The sequence below is a fragment of the Chinchilla lanigera genome, unplaced genomic scaffold (assembly GCF_000276665.1).
Source record: "Chinchilla lanigera isolate Chin_1 unplaced genomic scaffold, ChiLan1.0 scaffold00017, whole genome shotgun sequence".
NCBI lineage: Eukaryota > Metazoa > Chordata > Mammalia > Rodentia > Chinchillidae > Chinchilla > Chinchilla lanigera.
Window position 1 is genome coordinate 3980489 of NW_004955418.1, and position 26785 is coordinate 4007273.

General features: G+C 34.8%; 1 protein-coding gene across 2 annotated transcripts in view; it reads right to left on the reverse strand.

Annotated features, from left to right (window-relative positions):
- Nucleotides 1-7584: 7584 nt before the first annotated feature.
- Nucleotides 7585-26785, reverse strand: part of Wdr36 (WD repeat domain 36) — a 35353-nt gene continuing 16152 nt past the window's right edge. Inside the window, exons 14-23 of one of the 2 annotated variants that reach the window (XM_005382167.2) lie at nucleotides 26380-26545; nucleotides 26072-26180; nucleotides 23344-23423; nucleotides 17661-17768; nucleotides 15688-15785; nucleotides 15148-15293; nucleotides 12741-12860; nucleotides 12488-12569; nucleotides 11765-11952; nucleotides 7585-10541 (exon numbers count right to left, since the gene is read on the reverse strand). In XM_005382167.2, the coding sequence (XP_005382224.1) occupies nucleotides 10392-10541; nucleotides 11765-11952; nucleotides 12488-12569; nucleotides 12741-12860; nucleotides 15148-15293; nucleotides 15688-15785; nucleotides 17661-17768; nucleotides 23344-23423; nucleotides 26072-26180; nucleotides 26380-26545 (1247 nt within the window). In that variant the 3' untranslated portion in view covers nucleotides 7585-10391. Of the gene's footprint in view, nucleotides 10542-11764; nucleotides 11953-12487; nucleotides 12570-12740; nucleotides 12861-15147; nucleotides 15294-15687; nucleotides 15786-17660; nucleotides 17769-21386; nucleotides 22139-23343; nucleotides 23424-26071; nucleotides 26181-26379; nucleotides 26546-26785 lie in introns of those variants that run through there. The other variant, XM_013513044.1, reaches the window with a different exon arrangement.

Consider the following 26785-nt stretch of genomic DNA (forward strand, 5'->3'; position numbering starts at 1 on the left):
AGAGCAGGGAAAGAAGGAGAAATTTTGTATGTATGTATATATACAGGATAGTTAACATAGTTGTTCTACTGTCTTGTATTACTTTGCTCAAAGAAACTGTCAATGAGTCAGTCCTTGATTAATCAATATTGCATGTCTCTGTTTTCATGAGAAACCACTTTGAAGATATCAATATGTAATACAACAAGCATTGTTAATTTCCTACCACTTTGTAAGTGTTATTGTCTGTACTGTTCTTTTGTTATTTTGTAAAAGTCTGTCTGTTAATGTTTTCCTCATTTTATTTTTAAAATAAAAAAAAAAAATGCACCAAGTTAACAGTTACCAGTTTGTCAACTTTCTAGAGTGTACTTGAAGCTCTCATTAGTATTGATTCTACTACGTTAGCCAAGGGGACATAGTTGTTGTGTTCAGTTGTTCTTCCTTGTACTTAGGTTGTCTGGGAGTCATAAAGAACACCACAGTCCAACACTAAAGGACTGGGCACTAGGCCAAATTGGAACTTCTCATTAAGAAATTGAAGAGGCAGGATCTTGGGACAGGCTCAAAAGCCAAAAGCCAACTACACCTAGAAAATAACCTTGAAAACTAAGGAGTTCTCAATATTATTAACAAAGCTACCTACCATAAACAATTTATAAGCATCAATGCAGAAAACAAATTTAAAAATATAGTAAATGAGGACACAGAAGCAAGATGCAGCCCCAGCTAGCTCACCCAAGGCAAATTCAGGGGCCACTGAGGTAAAAGAAACCAAAAGCCGCTAAGCTAAACTTTCTGAAATGGTAGCAGTGGAAGTAACAAAACAGATAAGTGAGGCCCCAGAATAAAACAAATCAGAAGTAATTTCACAGACAACTAAAGAGATGATGACCTAATAAAAGACATGGTTAGTAGATCTACAGTACATACAGATAAAAAAAATAGAGGAGCTTAGAAAAGTGATGAAATCCATGAATGCCCAACATATGAAAGAACTGGATTTCACGAAGGCTCAAAGAGGTATCCAAGAGATTAAAATTTCTATTGAAAGTATGTGGCAGAATCTACCAATGTGAGAACAGAATATCAGATGTAGAAAACATGCTTGCAGTTAATGATCATCAAATGAAAAACTTCTTAAAATAGCAAGGGATCACAAAAAAATCAACTCAACAGCTTCTAGATGATGCAAGGAACATAAGACTGATAGAAATCAATGAAAAATCAAGACAGTGCCAAGGGTACAAAAACCTATTCCCAGAAATAATGGTAGAAAACTTTCCAAGCATGGAGAATTTGATATACAGATCAGTGAGGCATACAGAACTTCAATCATCTATGATAAAAAAATTATATCAAGGCATATAATAGTCAAGATTCCAAAAATTCACCAAAAGAATAGAATAGTAAAAGCTGTTAGAGAAAAGGAAAAAATCACCTATAAAGGACAGCTCATCAAAATCACAGCAGACTTCTCAGTGCAAACTTGTAAGTCGAGAGCTTGGACTGAAGTATTTTAAGCCCTAAAAGAAAATAGTCTCCAATTCAGATTGATGTGCCCCACAAAATTATCTTTCAAAATTGATGGAGAAATAAGATACTTCCATGAATGAAGAACACCTCAAGAAATTCATGACTGCCAAACCAGCACTCTAAAAAGTTCTGAAGGATATTCTAGAAAAAGACAACAAAGACAATAATTCCATAAATCCCAACAGAATAAATCCAGTCAGCAAGGCAAGCAATTAAACAGAAGGGAAGAAAGGGAACCAACCACAGGAAAATAATATCACAAGGATATATCAATATACATCAGTTGTAACATGTAAATGGTTTCAATTCACCAATCAGGAGGATCAGATTAGCAGAAAAAACAAGATCCAACAATATGCTCCATACAAGGTACACATTTAACTAGACAAAGAAGGTCACTACATCCTTGGAAAGAATTCAAGAGGAAGAGATAACAAACATAAATATATATGCACCAAACACCAGTGTGCCCAACTATATAAAACTATTAATGGACAAGACAAATTAAATAAGTACTAATACAACTGTAATGGGGGACTTCAATAGCCCACTGTCATGAACAGACATATCAACCAGATACCCCCCCAAAATCAATAAAGAAATATCAGAACTGAACCAAGCCTTTGAAGGAACGTATCCAGTAGATATCTACAGTGTTCCACCCTACACAACGGAACACACATTCTTCTAAGATGCACACAGAACTTTCTTCAAAACAGACCACATACTAGCTGATGGAACATGCTTAAGAAAATGAAAATTCAAACTATTCTATGCAAATTATCAGATCATAGTGCAATAAAATTGGAAATCAATGGCAAAAGAAATCACAAAAACTATATAAACAAAAGGGTCACAGATAAAATTAAAGAAATTACAGTTTCTACAATTAAACAATATTGTAAATACAATGTGTCAGAACTTGGGAGACAAAATGAAAATAATCCAGTGAAGGAAATTTATAGCAGTGAATCCCCATATCAGAAAAAGTAAGTAAGCTCAAATAAACAATCCAATGTTGAACCTCAAACTTCTAGAAAAAAAACAAGTCAAGCCCAAAGTTTGTTCAAGGGAGGAAATGATACAGATCAGAGTAGAAATTAATGCAACTGGTAGATTCTGTAGAAATCCAGAAAATCATTAATACCTACTTCAAGGACGTGTACTCTAGTAAGATGAAAAATGAGGAAGATATGAACAGACTTCCTAAAGATATGAATTACCAAAGTGAAATCAAGAACTAAAAATTCTAAATAACTCAGTATCAGTCAATAAAATTGAAGAAGTAATTTAAAAACTACCAACAAAAGAAAAGTCCCAGTACTGGCAGATTCATTGCTAATTCTACAAGAAATATGGAGAAGATCTAAGACCACTATTCCTCAACATCTTTAATGAATTTGAAAGGGAAGTAATATTCCCAAAGTTATTCCTGGAAACAAGCATTATCCTGATAGCAAAAGCAGAGACATATCCAACTGAAAAAGAGGGCTATAGGCCAATCTCCTCAATGAACATAGAGGCAAAATTCCTCAGTAAGATACTGGCAAACAGAATGCAGAAAATCATCAAGATGATTAAACACCCAGAACAAGCAGCATTTATCTGCGGGATGGAGGGGTGGCTCAACATACACAAATCAATAAATGTAATAAAGCACATTAACAGAACCAAGGAAAAAAGCACATAATCATCTCAATAGATGCAGAAAAGCATTTGACAAAGGCCAACACCAATTCATGATAAAACTATCTGCAGAAAACAGGAATAGAATGTCTGAATCTCAATCTGATGACAAACAGCCAACATCATATTAATGGTCAAAATCTGACAACTTTCACTTTAATATCAGAAGTATCACCACTTCTATTCAATACAGTTCTGGAAGTATTAGCCAGAGCAATTAGACAAGAGAAAGACATAAGGACAGGTAATGAAAAGGTCAAATTATCATTTGCAGATGACATGATACTCTACATAGACGGCCCTAAAATCTCTACCAAAAGACTCCTGATTGAATAACTGAATTCAGCAGCATAATCAGATACAAAGTCAACACTTGGAAATGCACAGCATTCCTCTACACAAAAACAAACTCACTGAGAGAGAAATTAGGGAAACAATATCTTTCACAATAGCATTAACAAAAATGAAATACTCAGGAATCAATCTAAGGAAGGAAATAAAAGATCTTTACACTGAAAACTACAATACTCTGAAACATGATATTGATATCAGAAAATGGAAATACATACTTTGTTCTTGCATAGGCAGAGACAATATGGTGAAAATGGCTATCCTTGCAGAACTGTTATACAGATTTAACACAATCCTGATCAAAATACCAATAGCATACCTCACAGATCTAGAAAAAACAATTCTGAAATCCATTTGGAACCAGAAGAGACACAGAATAACAAAAGTAATTCTGGGCAACAAAAGCAAGGCAGGGTGCATCATGATCTTCAACTTGAAACAGTACAACAAAGCTACCATGATACACACTGCTACAGAGCTACTGCCCACCCACCAATCACACTGGCTTTACTATAGGCTTGTTGGCATTCTTCTCCCAGTTCCCTGCCTTATTCTCTTCAGGGGCGCAAATGGAAACTTCAGAACCCTCCACATTTCACTCAATTGTGGGAAATTGCATATGAGCTGTCACAACCTCTCCTGGCCTAAATGTTGCCATACAATCATTTTTGATTCTAGTCACCTTATGTTAGGACAAGAGGCCTCTGTGACATTCTTTTCCAGATTGGGCCAAGCCCCCAAAAGGCAGTTTCACTTAATGTAAGGTGTCCAGTGATTTCTCCTTGTCTGTTACCCCATTTAGTTTTTGGTGTGGGAGGGAAGGCTTACAAGTCTTACCTCCAACACTTTGCTTTCTCCCAGAACAGATGGGGCCACAGGTGAGAATCTCACACCCTTGCAGCCTTCTTTCCTTACTCATTGCTCAAAGTTCAGATACAGTCAATCACTGAGGCCCATTAAACTTCATGTTGGACAACATCCAGTTGTTGTTTTTTTTTTTTTTTTTTTTTGGTACTGGGAATTGAACTCAGGCCCTCGTGCTTGCCAGGCAGGGGCTGTGCTCCTGAGCTATCTCCCGAGCCCCACAGGGTTTTTATTTCAGCAGGTCTGGTGCTGGGCCTGAGGATGTATACCAGCATTCAAGCTTGGACTCCAAGAAGTCCCCATACAATGATGTTGCCAATGTATAGAGGACCACTTTGAAAACCACTAACATTTTTTGTGACCTTTACTGACATTAGTGCCCCTTTCCCATGCAAAAAGCACCATGGACTAGTCACAGTGGGAGAAAGGCTGCCAATGTACATGGCTTTTGCTCACTCTTTTGAAAGTGATTGTGATGGGACTTCAGCGTCTCCAACTATTAAGAGTATAAAGGAGTCGCCAGAGCGTATTTATGACCAAAAACACATAACTCAAAACTGATGTCTTTCTTTCTCTTTCCAAACATATCATCTTTATCTTGGAGTATTTTAGACACTGAATCCGTGGACGGAGACTAATGGTTGTGGGGTTTTGTTTGGAGGGGAGGGTTGTATGGTGAAATACTACATTAATAACTCCTGTACAATCATCTAGAAATAAGTTCCCAGAGGTGACACTTTCTATCTTCTGGAAGTGTAACCTCCCCTTTAGCTGTGAGAGGTAAAAACAGGATGTACAAGGTGGAGAAAGACTTCCTTGTTTTACCTGTGAAGGAGATGGGAAGAGGGATCCCCCTTCCCTGGGCTGTGGAAGGTGAGGAAAGTGAGGTAACTGAGTGTGTGGGAGGGAGGAATTGTGGCTTCCAGCATCCAAGCTTGGACTCCAACAAGAGGCTGCACATCAGTGGGTTACTATTTGAAACGAAAAGAGTGAAGCAGTACACAAAGAAAACCGGAAGAGCACTTTCTGTGTTTCTCAGTGTTCTAGCCCTCATTACAAAAATTTTCTGGAACCAACCTAAACCTTAACAAGGGTATCCTTATATTCAGCCCACTTCTTGCTTAAATCAACACTAAAGTTTTTGTAATTTGCAATTGGGAGTCCTAAATAATATGATAAAAAATGTAATTTTGAAGATATTAAAACTGGCCTTGCAGGCAGTTCCATTAATAAAACCTTGTCTCAATGCCTTGGCTTGCCCTGTGTACTTTGACTAAAATGCTAACTTAGCTCTTTAGTACCTAAAAGTACGTATTTCACTGACTCTACATTTTTTTCTTCCCTCGGTGTTTATTTAAAAAAGAACCCATATTTACAATGTAGAACTTTCAAATGCAGAAATTTTAAAAATGCTTCTCCAGATTGTTGTATAAAATTCTCCAGTAAGAAGTACCATAATTTTAGACAGAGGTAATATTTGGTATTGTTGTTTGCCTTCCTTTTTCATCTAATTACAAAGCCCATTTCCTCAGGTAGCTACCCTCTTTTTCTAATCCTTAAGGTTTTGTGTACGGTTGTCCCCATTCCATTTCCAGGTTTTAGTATGGAACCCAGGTTTAGCTAATCAAAGCACTAAGTCCCCTGTGGTTATAGTGATTGATTCAAAATAGGCCCACTGAGATTCTATTTTAGGATTTAAAAAGAGTCACTTTCTAATTAGTGTAAGAGGAACAAATAAATTCAGAACTGTAGCAGCTGTGTGGCACTAAATTTTGATCACTAACGTATCTGCAGTACTAAAATTCTGGCACACAGGAGGTCCTTAAAAAGTATCAGATCAATCTGTGAATGAGAGATCTCCACTGAGCAGTCAGCCAAGAATGAGAAAAGCAGAAGAAGGACGTGGAGAACTGACTGATTGCCAAGCAACCTGTGAATTTAGAAGTAGGTTAAGGCCAATTTTTTTCCCAGGCTTCAAGTGGGGCTTTTGTCGTTTGTAATCAAGCAATTAATAAAAAGGCATATGTTACCTACATAATTTACCAATATAGCTTGAGAAGAGGAAGAAAACTCAGTACCAAATAACTACACAATTCAACAAAAAAGAAAGCAATGTAATACAAACTCTATGCAAGTTTTTTTTACTACTAAGCAAAAAAAAAAAAAACAAAATGTTTTTTAAATCAAAGAAAGCTAATTCTATCAAATGACAAATGGATCTGGTTCCTCTTACTTAGAAATAGTTCTATCCCACAGATGAAATGACTCAACATGGGAAATATTTACTTAAAATCTCCTATGTCGTGCCAGTGCATACATTATACCAATTGCAGATTTTTCTTTATAGTACTGGAGGTCAAACCCAGGGTCTTGTGCATGCCAGGCACACACTATACTACTGAGCTACATCCCTAGCCCTTTGATTATCCTGGTTATGCCTCCCAAGGAGCTGGGATTACATGTATGTGCCAGTACATCCAGCAAAATTTGTTTATGTCTAAGAGCTTTTTTTTGTGATGAGGTCTTGCTGTGTTGCCCAAGCTAGCCTTGAATGAGCGATCCTCCTACCTCAGCCTTCTGAGTAGCCTGAACTATAGGTGTTGGCCACTGTGCCTACACCTTTTCCATTTAAAGATCCTGATCCTTAAATACAAAAGCTGAACAATCACTTGATTAAAAAAAACAATATTTACAATTACTTTAACTTTTAAATAAGTATCACAAATAAAATTGAATTTAATAAAGGGTATCTAGCACAAATTCAGGGCATATAGCATCTGTAATCAGAGACGTACTGATAGTTTTGAAAGAAAACTGCAATGGCACAAGAGATCAGCATTAAAAACCAAGCTGCCTTTTCCTACAATAGCTGTATCAATTTATAAAAAGTACGTGATATCCAACAAAATAAAATCCACAGAAATGTCAAAATGTACGATCATATAAAAAAAAACCTGTGAAACTAAGAGAATGCTACCCACAAATGAACTGATTCAATGAAGATAAATATTACTCTTATGTAAATACTTGGTAGTGTACTTTGCTGCAAATCAATTCTATAAATTTAGCAAGATAAAAAATCAGATTTCAAGACACACTCACCTAGCAGCTATTTTTGAAAAACATCAGGAACACTGTACCCCCACCAAATCTGAAAGCATACCCAACTACAATCAAACTAATACACTATTTATTAGAAATATCAAAAGGTTCAACAAAATAATTTAGTACATAATGAAGTAGCATTTCATATCAGAGTCAAAGGCACTTTTTAAGAAAGGAGTTCTGAATAGACTTTTGGACAAAGGTAGGTCTATAGCTTACCTTTCTTTTTTTTTTGGTACTGGGAATAGAACTCAGGACCTTGCACTTGCCAGCTAGGTGCTTGTGCCACTGAGCTATATCCCCAGCCCTCAACTTCTTTATATAAATCAATTACAGATACAGATGTAGACATTAACCACTCAGATGCTCATCTTAGAAGAAAATACAAATAACCATGAAATGAACACAAGTGAACACATGATAAATGTCTTAGAAAATAAGAGGATTTACTTTGTACCTTGTAATAAAGATATAAAAATTTCTCAATTTGACTATAAAAATATAAAACATCTATAAAAAGAAACAGACAAGCAGCTGACTGGGAGAAACACTGACAACAGATATAAAAGGTCAGTATCTAAGTTGTAAAATCTTTGAGTTAAAAAGACAAATCATTAAACAGAAAAATGAGCAACAGAAGAAAATTCACAAAGAAACATGAATAACCTAATTTAAATATAAGACGCTTACCCTTACCAGTGTGCAAAACTTCTGAATATATTTTTTCACCTATCAGATTAATAGAATTATAATTTTATAAAGATCTAATTCAAATGTCCATCATATGACAAAACAGGTACTCATTCTTTGTTGAGGGAAACTATTTATTGCTATAGCCACTTTGGAAGCCAAATAAAAGTATCTCTTCAAATTATAACTGCTCGTCTTCTGGTCAAGCAATTCAAACCCTAAACATATACACTAGTGCACGAAGACCCATACAAGATGAGGTTCACTTCAGCACTGCTTACAGTTGGAGTAGAAAAAAGGGTGAATTACCTAAGTATCCACTATAGGCAAGAGATTGTGGGAAACAATGCAAAAGCAAAGAGGTTAGTTAAATGTGAATGGAATGCAATGAAAGTAGGAAAGTAAGCTGCACAATGAGAAACATACCTGTATGTAAAAATCTATTTTTTGCATCTATGTATGAGGATTGAAGCCTGTCAAAAGACTTGACTGATTTTTTAAAAGCAAAATTAGTCATATATGTGTAATTTAAAATTTAATTTAAAAATAAAGCATTATGCACAGACATTTTAAGAAAAATACAGACACAAAATTATACTTCATTATCTCTGGCGCTCTGTCCCTTGATGGCAATTGCACAAGAAAGGTTCTGGAAGAGATACCTGCTAAAATAATGTGGAAATACTACCTAATGATACTGCCAATAAAATTAATATTTTCAACTCTATAGTCATTTGAAAGACAAGAAAATTCAGTTCATAATTTACAAAAGGAATACAATTTTAGTTCACAGTTCTTATGTTGTGTTAGTTACAATCTTTACAAGGTTCATGATTATGTACTGGATTTTTGCCTTTACTGCATTTGAGACAAAGGAAAATATGATAAAGTTTTGTTTTTGTTTTTGTTATTTTTTGGTACCAGGAATTGAACTCAGGACCTTGCACTTGCCAGGCAGGCACTGTGCCACTGAGCTACATCCCTGGCTAGTAGATATTTTAAAATCAGAACTGAGGTTGTTACTAACATTTCAGATGGCAGCTTAACAAGACGACATATATGTTTTTAAGAGAAAAGTAAATGTGTGTAAAGGCAGACTGGTTTATTTCCTTAGCTAACTGACTCTACCATATACTATCAAGAAATATACTTTAATGTTAAATTTCTCATTGGCCAACTTCTTTTAATGAATGCTCTCTGTAAATTAGTTTGTAAACTCTTATCCTAATGTTGATCAAGAATGTTATCAGTGATCAAATCCAGCCAGCTCCATTTTAGGAGTGACACGGCTTTTGAGCGTAGAAACTAAAAATAGTCAGAACTCTGCATTTTTAAGAACTGCTTATTTCTCATTTACAAATTGCTAAAGAATTGAACCATAAAGAAGAAAATGATGATGAGAAAAGAAAACTGCCAGAGCTACTGCAATTCACAATATCTGTGAGTGAAAGATAAGGCCAGCAGTTTCTTGCCAAACAAACAAGTCATTAGCGAAGGAAGAGAAACCTGTGAGGCATGACCTTCAATGGAATCTGGAATTCCCCTTGGCTATGCTAGGTATCTATAGGTCCAACCTTTCCTTTTGCAATCTGCCTCAGGTGGGCAAGTGCCTCTCACAGTCCTGATCCAAGGCAATTTCCTTCAGAACACAATAATGGAGAGAGCAGCAGGTCTGTGTTAGATCATCTCTGAGATTCCACAAGACCTCACTTTAACACTTCTGTGAAAAGGGTGTACTAGAAGACAGCTGAAACTTCTACAATCGGCCTTCATCCAAAGTCATGAAGGAAATTTTTTATCTTCATATCATAAAGGCATTTTTACAATACTATAGATCTGTTTTATATGGTATCTTCACTACAGTTCAGCACTACTTTACAATAAATAGGGAGCCATCTCTTATCTGTAATATACTCAAAAACATGTGCTGGTAATATCAGAAATTCATACACAAGTAACTCATTTGAAAAGATTCAAAATAAGTCATTTGAGTAGATTGCTTAGGTCTTCAAAACAAAAGACAGGTAGAATTTTATTTCAAGAATGTATTAAGATTTAAAGGAGAGAATTACTGATTAAGTAAGTAGTGCTAGCACTTCTTTTCACACTGCACTTGGAAAACAAGGATAAGTTAAACTGAACCCATTTAATATGTCTTTGATTTCTTTAGTCACTTAAGTTTATAATAAAGCACTTTTGATATAATTTAGAACACACATGCTTTGATTGAAGAGTGACTGCAAATGAATCCAGTTTTCTTCCACCTGTGATAATAATTTTGTCATTTCTTCCAGGAGTATGGGTTCTGAAGGAAGCATTTTAAGATGTAACTGAAAAGAAAAATACAGCAGTTGGATATTTTACTCAATAAAACTAAAGTTTTACCTATTTTGCATTCACTTTCCTCACAAGGAAACCAAAAAGACACTAAATATACGTTATATGGTGGATTTGTTTGTTTGTTTATTTATTTATTTTTGTTGGGTTTTTTTGAGACAGGGTCTCGCTTATATAGTCCAAGCTGGCCTTGAACTCGTGGTGATCCTCCTGCCTCAGCCTCCCAAGTGCTGGGATTACAGACATGTGCCACTATATACCTGTTTACTACTATCTCCAATTTCCCTCCCCTCCAAACTTTCCCCATTTTCTCCACCATACTAAAGTCCTGAAAGAAGGATCTAGTTTTGTTTTTTGTGGGGTTTTTTTTTGGTTTGATTTTTTTGGTGGTACTGGAGATTAAGTCTCACACTTACCACTGAGCTATACCCCAATTCAAAGTCCTACTTCTAACACAAATTTCACATTTCTATGCTTCTGTAAATTCTCCTTTCAATATAATCCACTGGTAATGAATGGTGGACGGACTCTTTGCTTTATTTCCTAAAGGTTTTTAAGTAAGTTCTAATTATACGACAAAAACACAGTAAATGTGGGAAAAGACAATTGGTACTTGTATTTTTCAATGCATTGGGCCACTATCTAAATAGTGGCCCAATGTATTGGGCTTCAAGCAATTTTTGAAGATAGACCTTCAATGCATGATTTCACTATTACGTTAATCAAGCAACTATCTTGTGCAAAATCACTTTTAAACTCCAACTCGGATAGAGGTGAGCATTTTGATTTCAGCAGTAGAAAAAAACCCTTAAAACCTGGCTTTCTCTTTGTGACCAAAGAAATTTACACAAAATATAACTACTTAAAAAAAAGTTAATGGACCAACACATGGGAGCAGGTGGATGACAGGAGAATCAAGTATAGTTTAAATTTCTGTGCTGTTACATAGCGAAAAATGAAAATCCTACCAAGCTGCATAGTCCAACTACTCCCATGTGGTAGTTACCAGCTACATGTAGCCATTTAAACTTTAATTAAATAAAATTAAATATTCAGCTTCTCAGTCACACTAGCCACATGCAAGTCAAGAGTTACATGTTGAAGTGGCTGTCATGTTAGACATGGTGGATATAGACCATTCTCATCTTTATGAGCAGCTCTATTATACAGTACAGCTTCTGAGGAGAAAAGATGGAAGTATCTTACACTGCCTTACCTTTAGAAACAACGCAAGATAGGCCTGGGCTAACTCAAAATCACGCTTCCTCTCCAACATCATTCCAATCATCTTCAAGAAACTCTGCATAACTTCTACAGACCCACCACCATCAGGAGACAAATTTCGCAGTTCTGTTTCAATTCCTGATGGGCCCAATTCTTTTAGAAGGTTGAGAGCAGTCTCATCTGCATTAAATTTTTCATAAGTTCTAGTTATTACAATCACTTCATTTAAATCTATTAACACATTCAAATGTTAAAAAATTTCTATAGGATAATTTGAAAATATATGAAGTTATGTATGACAATTTTTTGTTGTACTGAAAACTGTACTGCAATTCAAATTTGTAAAGAACAAATGGCATGCAAATTACCAGGGACAACAAAATGTTTACATTGAATGCATATTAAAGGCCTCCCTATTAGAAATATTGTCAGTAACTGTATCCATCTCCAAACCACAAAATAAGAAAATATTCAACTTTCCATACAGAAAATGAGAAAGGTTTTCAAGAAACTGTTATATGATCATCTGAGTTTAGTTTCACTCATTTAATATACTGTAATTTAAAAGCAAAACTTAGTTCAGATTAAAATTAAAGTATCAATCCTTTGTTTTTACTAACCTCTTTTTAGCTAAGAAATCTGGTATTTCTTTCAAGGTTTCTTCATATAAAGGAAAACATGCTAAAAATGTATGTTGAAATAGAATTTAACTTACAATTATCATTTAGCAATCCTTCTTCAAGTTTCAGGCAGAAATCTGATTTTTGAGCCAAAATTCCAAGGTTTACCACTTTAGACTTAAACAAAAACAAATATACAATATTAAAAGAATGTGTCATCTAAAACATATAGCCTGTAATTATAAACTATCATTATAAATATTTGAAAAACCGGGTCTTGGTAAAGAACTATACAAAACATATATAAACATAATCCCCATATATCTAGTGTTCCAATTTGGTTCTTACCTGCTGGGGATCGTTATTTTGTTCAGGTGCAGCATATCTAGGTACAAGGCCAGGAACTGTTGGAATAAAAAATGGTGCTGATTTGGGTACTTTGGGTGGTTCCTTTGGCTTATTCTTTTTCTGATTAAGAGAAAGTGAGAATGAGAAAAAGACTAGTAGTTATTCTAACAATTTTTAATTCCAAATCAAATCTAAAAGGGAATCAAACTTTCCAAGATTAGAATGTTACAATAAAATCCACTTGACCAACACCATAGCTATTCCCAGCCCCAGCTTCTCAGTGCAGATCTCCAGTCTCCAGCCTCCTGCTGACTACACAAAGGAAACTATCTGTGTGCGGAAGCGGCTTGATGACAAAGTTTACCTTCCTGAAATGACTTTTTTGTACTGAATACAACCTTGTAAACAAACTAGGCTAGAGAGCAAGATTTCCACAGAGAATGGCTTCTCAAACTATTTTTCCCAAAAACAAAACAAACAAACAAAAAAACTGGAGCCAGAAACCAATACCCTCCATTAGAGGAAATTTGACGAATTTTTTGTGAAGCACAACACTAATTTTTCTACTTTCTTAGAATTTTTAACTTTCCTTAGTATTTTTGAGCTTCAAAACAAAACAAAACTTATTGGTTTATAAAATATTTCAAGTGTTAGTGAAATTCTACTGGAATTCCCAATGAAAGAATTTAGTTTTAATGCATACATTTCTATGTATCACTATCTCAAGAGTATTTGATGAAAGGGACTTTCTATGGTAATCTGCCTAATATACGAATCTCAAAATTTTACCTTAACACTATTCTTCTGTTCTCTTGAATCTCTGTAATCCCAAGGCAGTGATGGTGAGCCTTTTAGCACTTTCAAATTTTCAATGATAACAAATAGCCCACTGAGGCACAGCGCCACAGGTTTGCCACCACTGCCCTAGGGGGATTTTATATTTAAAAGCAAGCCTGGAATATTTGTGGCCTTATGGAGTTATGTATAAGGAAATGATACGCAGGCTGGACAAAGCACTGTTGCAGTGTTAAACACAGCCTTTTGGCAAGGTAGAATGTACTATTCAGTTACTCTTTTAATTCTTCTTGATTTAGAAGAGACAGCTGCTGATTTGGAAAAAAAACAAAAGCTCCACAGGGTATTTGAAAATTAATCCCACAAAGAAACACAATAGTAGAAAAGTTATACATAAGACAAAGTATAAAAATTTCATCTTCTTTAATTCAGTAGGAAATAGAAACTTTAGAGGTTTCACTATATTTCTCTCTCAAGACAATTAGCTAATATTTTTAATATATTTATGTTGTACTGTATCTTACTGAAAAGTGAAGTAATCTAAAATTGTGCTCAATTAGTTGGACATTATTCTGCTTGCTCTTCTCATTTACTTGTACTTTTTAATGCCTTGCTTCTATAACTTTCATCAAGTGCTCTCTTTTGGGCTCAGACTGGACGTGTTGGAGTTTCCCAGCTATATTCCCACTGAACACACAGCCCTTTGTACTCAAGCCCAACTTCTCAAAAAGCAGGCAAGGAAAAACTTTCTCACTTAAGACCCGAACATCTTCTCTGGTGCTAAGAACAATTACCAGTACTTATGAAACTTATCTATATCAGTGTTTCCCGAATAGTTTATCATAGACCACACTGTGATTTAACATAAGCTTTAGTGACTTAACACAAGTTGCATATATCCAACCATACTGAGTTTCACAAAATACTTGCTATCAGAAAGTAGCCAGAAAATTTCTACTCTAACAACTCTTTCAACTGCTTTTTCACAATAGCCTAATATTCACAAATTAGGCTCATGAAAACACTAACTTATACCATAGATGAGCACTGTTCATGTAAAAATTAAAACTCTTCAAAGACCAAAAGACTTAGTTTATTTTTCATTGCCACATACAGTGAAAAACTATACACATCTGGTACCTGTACCATAAACTTATGGACCTGATACTATACAATAAGCTCTAAAAATCTTTTTATAGTTGACAGAGAGAGTGAGGGCTGATAAAGTTAACTGCAGCTTAGAAAAGAAAAAATAACTAATGAAATTTTCTTAATCCTCAAAACATCTAGCAATAAGATACATTAGGGTACCAATTTTTTGCCTTCTTGTTTTAGAAGCTTACAAAGTAATTTATTAGACTTAAAAACATACAATTTTTAAAAGCTCTTTATCGTAGTTGAAGACTGTACTTCTGCCACATCCATAGCTGCAGAGTACTCTCAAAACTGATAAATAGAGGGTATCTTTATGAAAACCACATTAAGTGAAATACATTCAATTAAGTACCCCTGTCTTTGCTGAGACATTGCCCCTCCTAAAGGCCTCTGCTTAAAAAATATGATGACAGAAGGTGTGTTTAAAGCTCGGTATTATGCGTACTGTAAGTATTACCTTAATAACATCAAGATTAAGAAGGTTCTTCCACCGTGATTCGGGGAGAAGTGACAGAGTGATTAATTGCTCACTCAACTGTTCTGGTGAATTATACTCTATCATTTCATCATTTGGCTCTAGATTTTCTTCTGATACTTCTACATCTTAAAAGAAATTCAGATAAATTAATGCAAAATGAAATTTTTATCATATAAAAAAGCAACTTAATCCATCCCAAATCCACTTATATAATCCGTCCCCTCAATATAGGCTTATAAACTCTTAACATGTACTTTCTTTGCCTATGTTCCTTTTTCTTATTTTCTCATATTAACTGCAACTCCTACCATCAGACCCAAAATACTTTTACACTACTGTATTATTTGATACAGATATGATATCAATTATATTTTTGTATAAACTGAAGTCATTCAAAGTATTTCATTTCAGTTAAAACCCTTTGACTGAACGCATTAAACTTTGCCTTCTGTACGAACAGCCATTAAATTAGACTTACAATAGTACACCTCAAAAATTACTTTGCTATTTTGTGATTACCTTGGGTATGACAAGTACCAGGAAGCATAACTACTGATGGAACATAATCTGTAGGAAGCGGGCGTAATGAGACGACTGAATACAGGGAAACATTGGACCTGAGAAATCAAGATGGAAGAATATTTTAAAAGTTTAGAAATAATTACTTCAGAGAAACTTCAACAACTGCTAACAATCACTATGATCTTGCATTTGGCCAGACTGCACTAACTAGCCAGGAAAAGACCTCAAAGACAAGCCTGCATTAATCTGAATGCCTTTATGTCACAGACATTATCCCAAGAAAGCTGCATTAAAACATTAATGGAATCTGTTGTTAATGTAGTACAAAAATATGGTTAAGAGGGACCAATAGCAAATTATACTTTCATCAGGTAAAATAACTTCTACATATTGTTTTAACAAGATCAACCTTGACTTAAGGAAATCATAACCAAAGAAAGGTGGATTCAGAGACTGAATACACTGTTTATGTTCTTGCATATATTGACTAGTCATAGATTCCCCTTTTCTACAATGATCTACCAGGTTGATATTTTCCTACTTACCCTACATGTTCATGGATGAGTAATAAAAAAACAAATACCATTCCCAAAACACAGATACATTCTTTTCTCTATCCATTACGAATCTCAAATGGAAAGTGAAGCTCCACATTCGGCTGCAGAGGTCCCATAGCTATTATTCTCTTAGTTTAATTGAAGTTTCACTGATTTTAAGAGATTCCTCATTCTATTTATCAAGGTGGTCAAAGTGTATTTCTATTATGTATTTACTTTACTTTTTTATTTTAAAAATATAACACTTCAGAATTAGAAAGGAATCAATTTTTTCTCTTCCTCAATAAGAGTTAAACAGATACATGAACTCAGAAAGCAGATAAAAATTTTTCTAGACCCAGGTGATTCATCTTTCACTTTGAGGGATCATAGTTCCTTAGAGGTTCAAGTAAGAGTTTAAAAACTGCCACATATCCTCACATAAGAAGTCACGTGACCAGAATGAATCTTAGCATTTAGCTCATACATAGGCCTTATTTTATAAAGCAGGCTGAAGTTCAGAAGGGATGGCCAACATCATATAGTGGTGGGGTAACTGTAAGATATTAAGGGCCTGGTTGGCTTTCTAACCTTTTGGATTTACTTACCCTTTCTACAAATAAAAACTAAATATGATAACAGATAAAAATCAATCATGTAGTTTAGAACATACATGTAAACAAAGCTGCTAAATAAACATGTTGAATCAGTCATCGATTTACAGTGCATTATCTGTGTCAACTACAGTGATGTTCAGTTGTTGAACTCAATTCATTCCAAAGTTGTGTTCAAGCACCAAAAGGTTTGAGAACAGAATATATTTTTCCCATAAGAAACAGTGGAAAACCAAGTAATTGGTTTTGAGGCCCCAAAATCACATTTATAAATTCATTTTTCCATGCTTTAACATATTTTGCAATGATTTCTTTTCTTTAACTGTCTTGGTTTTCAGTTTTCCCCTCACAGCCTTATTACTGGTATCACTAAGTTTCTTTGGATCCATGGTTACAGTATTTTACACAAATAAAATGCAAAAAAAAAAAAAAAAAGCACAATGGCACTATCTTAATGCAGAAACACAAACACTGTATGTTGTCTGGGTCAGAGCGGTGCTTACACTGTAGCATTGCCCCTCTGTAGCCCCTACAAGATGCAACGCATGACTCATTCTCAGCCTGTACCGGTTATTTCAAGTTGGATTTTCCCTTTGACTATCAAGCAAAGTTACAAACACCGAGCAGATTTTTTTTTCAAACTTTGCTGTTTGAGTAGTGGAAAGTTTGAACTTGGCTCTGCTGGACAACTGAAGTGTCACTGTATATGAAATACCCATTGTGTTTTTTAACCGAGTGGTAATTTTAACCACCATGATTCTCTACAGGAGCATAGCTATTTCACTCTTCTTCCTAAGCAGACATGTATGAAATAACTCACCACAGATAAATTCCAAGGTGGTCCACATGGGAAGTTGCCAGAAAGTCTCCAGTCGGGGACATAGTAACATTGAGAGGAGCTGAGTCCAACAAAAAGCAGTCTACAAGGCTATAAAAAATTAAGATGTTTAAGTACTTAGACTTTAGTAAAAAAATGTTTTTGCTGAAAGAACAAGGGATGATACATAAATTGGTGTGTGTGTGTGTGTGTGTGTGTGTGTTTTAAATTTCAGGCAGAAAGTCATCACTAACAAACAGCTTTGTCAACTAAGTCACTACATGAAAATAACCTCTTTTAACAAGAAAGACCCAAAACACTAAATGGTTCAATTAACTAAACAGGAAGTTTCAATAGAGAGAATACAGGTGGAATGGATGCTGTCTGTCTAATCCTAAATTATGGATGTTGTTTGTCTAATCCTAAATTATGGTATATTGGCCTGGGGCAATTTTAAAGACATCATATATTCAAAATAAATACAATCAGTACTCTTTTGTGTTTTTGTTATTCCAGGGTGTCTTGGTTACTTTTCTCTCGTTGCTGTTGCTGAGACAAATTATCCAACACTCAGAATTAAGAAAGGAAAGGTTTATTTAGCTCACAGTTTGTGGAGGTTTCAGTCCGTATGTGGCTGGTACAGGGCAACCATTCATGGAGGCGAAGACAGCAAAAACAACAAGAGCAAAACGAGAGGAGGGGCAGCAGGCAGCCTCTTTCTCTCCCTTACATATGCAAACGACCTGCCCCAGGGTAGGTGTAGCACTCACATCCATAATTCCAGTATTAGATCATGAATCAATCATAAACTCTAAAAGCCAGCCCCCTGACTGCATGTGTCTTTAGGGGGACACCTAGACATAAACCATAACACAGTGACACTAAAAAACTATGATAACAGAAGAATGTAATGAGAAAACAAAATGTCTCTAAATAAGAGAAAAGTAATAGAAAAAAATTTTGAGCAACTGTTTTCCAAATAGGTAACCATGCTATACATGAAGAAATAGGTACATTTACTCTTTCTTTTTTGGTACTGGGACTTGAACTCAGGGCCTCACACTTGCTAACCAGGCACCATGCTGCTGAGCTACATCCCTAGCCCAGTACATTTAGTCTTTAGAGGATAATCAACAGGAATGGAGCTTAGGGAAACTAGCCTGATAGCTTTAAAATGCAGAATGGAGCCCTGAGTAGTATGTGCCTATAAGCCCAGCACTGTGAGAGGCTGAGATAAGAGAATCTCAAATTGGAGCCCAATGCAGCCCAGGTAACTTACTTAGTGAGACCATGTCTCAGCACAAAAATAACAACAAACATAAATAAAGGGTTGGGATACTGCTCAGTGCAAAGGCCCTGAGTTCAATACCCACTTCCACCTCCCAAACTCTACAGGAGTTTGAAAGTTGGAGAGAAAAAAGTGAGTGACCCCACTCAGACTCAGAGAGGCCTCATACAGAACAGGATTTGAGCTGAGCCTTAAGAAAAGACAGGATTTCAAAGGACATTAACAGCAGAGAAGGCACTTCCTGGCCGAGAGAAATATGGAATGTGAAGACAGATACAATACAATGAAGTACATACTGAGGAATACAGTTGGGTGGAACCATTAAGTAGAGTGTAAGACTGTATATATACGCTCTTCAGCACCAAATATCTCAATGTTTTTACCTCAAAATGGATGGCAACTTAGTAAAGATTTCTGAGTAGATTGTGCTATAAACTTTACTTTCATAAGACAATTTTCTAATAGGAAGCAGAATATATTTGATCAGAAGGAGCAGTGACACTTTGCTAGTAACTGTTTAGCAATACAAATCTGACTAGGATAGCAACCACTGGAAGTAAAATCGGGCAGATTTAAGGATCAAAGAGAAAGGTCTACACAAATCCCCACCATGCCAGGAAGACTCCTAAGACTAACAGCAAGAATACTTTTAGAAGATTACACTAGTTTTAAACAGAGCTTTTTAAAAAACACCCTTACTAAGGACAATAATTATCCATGGAAAGACATAAGCAAATGACTGAAGCTCAGGATCTACACTAAGTAATACAAATTATTTTAAGAACAAGGTAACAGTAGCTATCACAATTTTCAGTGTTCTAACCTAGGAAGTATCTTGAGCTCTGGCATGTACTGACTAATCTAACCTTTGCAATTTATGAGGCAGATCTATTCTCTTTATACAGATAAGAAAACTCAAAACTTCCTAAGGGAGAAAGCAACTGAGCCAAGATTTGAACACAAGCAGTCTGAACTTTTAACCACCTTTAATGCTATTAAAACCACTACTAAAACTAAAGACACAGCAAGCAGTGTGATAACATACACAAATAGGGTGTGTTTACACTGGTGATTCATGAACACAATGAACAGCTCAAATATAAAAAGCTCTCTGGTAGAGATATTAAGTGACCTAGCAATAATAAGATAGCTCTTCAACTGGCTGAAAGAACCATTAGAAATGTAAATCCTCAATAATAAATACAAGATGGGAAAAACACTAATACTGGAGTACTGGGAACAAACGCCCAAGTGTAGTGTGTTCAGGACAGTAACAATTCTTGGCTGTGGTGGAAAAGAGCAGTAAAAAGCTGTCTTGTTTCTTGCTCAGGCTTATTTTGAAGCTCACAAGAAGGGTTCTTCTTAGGGATCAAGGAAATGAGGGAAAAGGAAACACCTGCTAAACACATTATCATCAGAGACTATCAATTATTTATGTTAATTCATTTAATCCAAACAACCTACAGCAGAAGACACTATCCCAGTGTATGCAAATAAAAATTAAACAGAAAACACAGCCATTTCACAGCTTGTTAATTTCCCCTTCGTACTGATCAATAATTATTCTGTGAAAAGTTGTAGTATGTGAGGGTGAAACTTCCTAACCTGTTTAGAACCTATTTGGTAAGAAGAGAATTTACTGCTTGAGCAAATTTGTTTTACTCCATACTATAATTTTTTTGTCAATTTCATTGTGCGACTTCATTTTTACAGCTGTGCTGTGTGGGTAGACTGGCTTTTCTTTATGTAAAAGAACCAAATTGAGGAAGACGGTTTCCACATACACAGCATATTTTATTTTATACTGTCATAATATAATGTAAGTGTGCAGCCTTAATCCCAGACTTACTAAAACTACCTACAGTTTCCTGATTTGCCTACAATATGAAAAGTTCTAGTTATGTTATAAATTTTTTCTGAAAGAATATTAACCATATTCCCAATTTAAGGAATCAGATTTTTAAGATCAGAGTCCTACATATACTTGGAATATTTAGTAAGCTATTTGTGATTACTTTTCTGGAAAAATGATAAAGTCCATGTGTAGTCTGTCTCCAAGATGATGGAATCAACAAAGGGATGATTTATGACTCAGTGAGAAATGTAAAACAATGTTTTATCCCAACTCTTCTGATGTTAATGGTCCTCAGAAAATATGGGGACGAGATGAAACAAAATTCAAATTTCTTTAATAAAATCCATAGTTTTATATATTTATTACCCCACCCCAAGAGTTCAACGTGAATTTCCAAAAGGTAAAACAACAACAAAAACCTAACAGAAAAAAAAAAAACTGGTGGTAATGATACTGGTACTGGGAGGTAAATAACGTAATTTCAAGGATAAACAATTTTAACTCTTCCTCTCTGAGAAGTCAACACACAAAAATTTTTTAGCATTTAAAAAAAATTTTACAGGAACAGTTCTATAGCTATACAATTTATTTCAGAAAGGCACAATTCCAGATGGAGGCACTTGTATGCTGCTACACTGAAAGGTTTACTCACAGATTGCTTCATGTTAGGTTATATAATGAATATATTCACTCTTTATTTAGCAAGCTATGCAAATAATGAAAATGTTCATGGAAGAAGAACTAAGAATCTGCAAAAGTTACCATCCCGATTATATTTAAGAGAGAAAGAAAAAAATACCTCAACAGTTACCTACGATCGTATGATAAAATACTAAATCTTGCTTATTATCTGTCTTCTACAGCAAGAAAGAAAATCCAGAACATTCTCGGAACGTATGACACAACTTGAGCAAAGATGATACCATAATTGCTAGGAAAACATTTTTTTCTCTTGTATTTATTTTTTGTTCTACTATTTATAAACTAAGCCATTGTGGACAAATCACTTAATTTCTGTGTAAGCTTCCATTTCCTTGTGAAATGGAACTAGTAATTAACAGTAACAGTACTAACTTTCAGGATACGGAAAAATAAAAACATACAGAGTACCTAGCAGCACTTGGTAAAGGTCACTTTAGTTGTAATTAAGCAGAATTCGTTGTTTGATATCACTTTTCAAGCTCTCTCATTTGCTCTTCTTCAAATGTGATACTTTTTAGTAAAAAAATACTTTTGTTCAGTGTAATTTATTTTAACAGCCCCATGTGGCTTATTTCTTACTCTTGTGGTGCACCAGCCTTCATGCCTCTCTATCAATCGGAAGTGCCCTGTGTTCACCTAAAAATAAAACATTAGCTGAAAACCTATCAGATTTAAATTTACTTTTTACTGAAATAAGAAATTCAGCATGAGTTAATGCTGAGTCAAAGTTTCATAGCTTTGAATGCTACTTTCAGATCCTAATTCTTCCATTCCAAAGATAAACTTGCCACTTTTAAAAAACATTCTGCCAGGTTAGTATTACTGAACATTAACTGATTCCTCCCAGCTAATGTGAACCAACACTTACCAAAAGGAAAATGAAAACCACACTACTTTAATCCTATTATTTGTCAAAATTTCTTACTTTAATTCAAATTACATAATGTTCATTTTCAGAAAACAGCAAAAGACCAAGAAGCAACAGACCACCCATTTTTCTAACAGTGTCTTTGAAAAAATTTTGCTAATTTAGGAAAAATCAACTTTTGGTAAACTCTTTGGAGCTGAAGGACACAGCTAACTAGAATTTGCTTCATTCTAGTTCATGTGAAAAAGGACACACCTGTGGACAGTCCCAGTTTATTAGAGCTGGATCCACTAATGGTACTCTTTAGATGTGTGTCTGCTGGGTAGGCAGGTGTACCTCATGCCCATAGCAAAGTTAAAGGGAAATGAGAACATCAGGGTTTTTCCCTTCTAAAGGTCAGACTGCTTCCACAGATGAGGTTATCTAATTCCTGAGAAACTGCTGGATCAGTAGCAAGTTTCACTCCATGAAACAGCTTTCTGACACTGCTATGCCACTGAAAAGAGATCTATAACACATAAAAAGAAAAACTAGGATTTTTGATGTTTTAATTAAATTGAGTACTAATTTCAAAAGCCTTCAAATAAAGTCTGTAATCCTAAAGTTTGAGCTCCAGGCTGAACTCTTAAGGCTAAATGAGCTTTCTTAAAATTTATACAACTGACTTCTTTTTTTTTTTGGTTTTTCTCCGGTACCGGGAACCGAACTCACGACCTTGCGCTTGCCAGGCAGGCGCTTTTGCCGCTGAGCTAAATCCCCAGCCCCCACAACTGACTTCTAAATCTGTGTTTTTCTATTACATCTCATGATACTATTGTTTAGAGATCCAAAACACTCTAAGGACAAGATACAGTCATATTAGAAAATCAACAAATGCATTCACGTTCACTAAGTACACAACCCACTAACTACAAGTAAAGGTCACATGTTAAGACAATGAAAAATCATCTGAGAGACTGAAAAATAAACTCACCACCCAGATGGAAGGTCCCAAATCCTAATGGAGCAATCCATCGCAGCGCTTATTAACCAACGGCCATCAGGACTGAAAGTCTTTAAATAAATAAAGGAATAAAAATTATAGATATATTTGCAGTATGTATTGCTCTGTATGTGTGTGTATATAGACAGATATGTGTATCTATATAGATAGATACACACACACAGATATATGTATGATTCAGATTTCATGAAAAAATAAATGAACAAAATTCAAACTGCCTTACTTTATAAAAGAAAATATTATTTTCTATATACTACTAATGTGGAATTTGGATAAGAATTTGTCTGTAAATGAATTATAATAGTTTAAAAAATAAAGAATTCTACCAATTTTCATACCACAACCTCATATTTTTAGAATTAAAGTGTGACTATAAATTATTTTTAATATTAAAATGCTATTCTTGAGACTATTCAGTTAGAAATAATTTGTTAGCTTAATTTCTGCTATAAAGTATTTCTGAAAAAAACAAAAATTCTATTTCTTTAAAAAGGGTTTATTTTGGCCTGACTTTCTAAGAATTAAATCAAATCCCTATAATTTTGAAGACAGAAAATGAAAATTCTCATCAAATTTTAAAGCTACTAAAGAAGTCTTTCTACATTTACTTGTAACTTTAAAAATCACTTTTTCTGAGCTGGAAATGGTAGTACATGCCTGTAATCCCAGCACTCTGAGAGGCTAAGAAAGGAGGATCACAAGTTCCAGCCTAGCCTGGACAACTCAGTGAGACCCTGTCTCAAAAAAATTACAAGATATATCAGACTTCCATGTGTAAACATATTACCTGCCTGGTGTGAGAAACTGAAAGAGTAAATAAGGTCCAAAGGGAACAACAAATATTGTGAAATGGGAAGAAACTGCCCAAAAGAAAAAAGGAAATAGGATGGGAGAAAGAGGAAAAGAAGGAAAGGAAAAGGAAAAAAAAATGCAAGACAGTTGTATTACTAGTTTCTCATAGTTCACTGAAAAGAAAGGTTTGTGCTAATATCGTTTGGAGAATTTTTTTATGCCCATAACTTGTACTCTGAGTAACTACTTTAAAGATAACTACACATACTGTATTAACTATTATTATTTTCCTACTATATTATTATGAAACTTTGTTTTACTTTTCTTCATTTAAAAAAAAATTAAAAGCAAGCTGGGGATATAGCTCTGAGAAGGGTCTCGAGTTCCAATCCCAGAGCAATTTAAACAATGAAGTATTTACGCCATCTTAAAAAAAAGAGTTGTATTTTCTAGCCATAAAGTGGATAACAGCTTTTCTCGACTGTAGCACATAAATGTTGAGAGACTCAGATCAGATGTGAAAGACTCAAAAAGAAAAATTTTAAGGTCTACAGTGGTAGCACATTATTCATCCAGGAATCTAAACTCACCGTAAGGATTATGACCATCCATATTAACAAATGATACCCGAGTAAGGCATCAGTGTCAACCTGCTCAATTTACAGAAAGGTAGGGAAGATACAAGATGGGAAGAAATCACAGAGTTAAGGTCATGTTAAAAATGCTCACAGATTTAAGTGAATAGGAGTACCTTACTACTCAACAAGAAAAGCTCTAGACATTCAAATAGAAAAGTGAAGTTTGAAAAGGGGAAAACCAGGAAGAGCAAGCTGACACAGGTGTTTTCAAAACTCCACTTCATCACCATTACCCCACTACCACCCATTTCCACAGATGCTGTCAAAACAAATTCTGCTGATGGATAATTTTGCCAACTTCCAAACTGAAGGATGTATTTTCTTGACATTTCTTTTTACTACTTTTAAGGTGAAAGGCAATGGATTGTAAATTTTGATTTTTGATGTTAGACCTGATACGTAAATGTAGTTGAGTTTTCACTCAGTAGGGAAGGATTTTATTTTTACTTGTTTTTAAGTAAGTCACTGTATCTGAAATCAATACAAAGGGCAACATATACTTAATATAACCCTCTAATTATAAATGTGTTTTTTTTTTTTTTTTTTTTTTAAAGGTACTGGTGATTGAACCCAGTACTTTCACACTGAACTGCATCCCCAGCCTTTTCAAACATTTTTATTTTTAGACAGGGTCTCAGTAAGTTGCTGAGTTGCCTAGTCTGCGATCCCTCTGCCTCAGCCTCCCAGAATGCTAGGATTACAGATGTACACCAACATGCTCGACTTAAAGAGCTTTTCATAATGTTAACACATGCTTTCTAAACTAGTTTACTTTCTACTGTACCCTATATCCACTATAAGAACAGAGTGACAAACCCAACCACATTTTTATGAATTAAATTCTTGTAGTTATATGGACCCTAGAAATAACACTACACTAGAATAAACCAGTTAGTCCAGGCTACTATTCTTTCATTAGACACACAGAGGAGAAGGAATGAATTCTCTTGGCTTACTTTAATATGAAGTAAAAAAATGATACACTTATGTACTAATGAAACATTTATTCTCCAAAGTACATTTTGGTCTTATTTAAAGAGGAAAAGGTAAAGTTGGGACATATTTGAGTCTAATCACAAGAACTCCCTCAAAAATATTAAACTTTTAATCCTAAAGTTTTCTTAAAAATGTCTTTGCAAATTATTATTTTGAAAGTCTTTCATATGAGTTCATGGTTATTAAAATAACAGACTGGATTATTTAACATTTTTGACCCAAGTAGAAGTAGAAATGAGTCAAGGTGTTTAAGGAGAAAAAGTTTGTTTTACCATGTCATTTATTTGGCCTTGGTGTCCAGAAAACTGTCTGACAATCTTCTTAGTTTCTATGTCCAGAACACTAATGGAGAAGTCATCCAAGGCAAGTCCCAAAATGCCACTAGCAAGATAAATGTGCTAGGTTTAATACACAAACAAAAAGGCACAGACCTTGTATTCTGCTCATCAAATACAGCTTTAAGGAAATTAAACCAAATGCTGTTCTTATAAGTCTGATTTCTTCCACTTGGCATATTATGTACTTAAGAACTTGTACTAAAAACATCATAAAGAAAATCTATTATCATTAAAGAATTTACCTGTCCCTATGTAGCAGCATCATATTTGGAGATGAATCAAGGTTCACAGAATGGATTAAACCTTTGTTTTTAAAGTTCCAGAATTTGAGTAATCCTTCACTACCAGTTGTAATGGTCAACTGGTTCAGTCCATCCACTGCAACACCTCTTATAGATCCCTTATGAGCTTTTAAGTATATGTTAAAAGAAAAAACAAATTAAAATTGTCAAAGCCTATTTCAACAATAGATGAGGAGCACTTTCTTTACTCAAATACTGAAATACTCATTATGTCCCTAAAGTCTTTAAATTAATAAGGATTTTTGAAGGCAGGGAAGAGTCTTAATTATTATTCTGTTCAAGTAAAAGAGAAATCAGTCTGTGACATAAAAGAGCTTCCAAAATTTCATTTAGAAGAATTTTATAT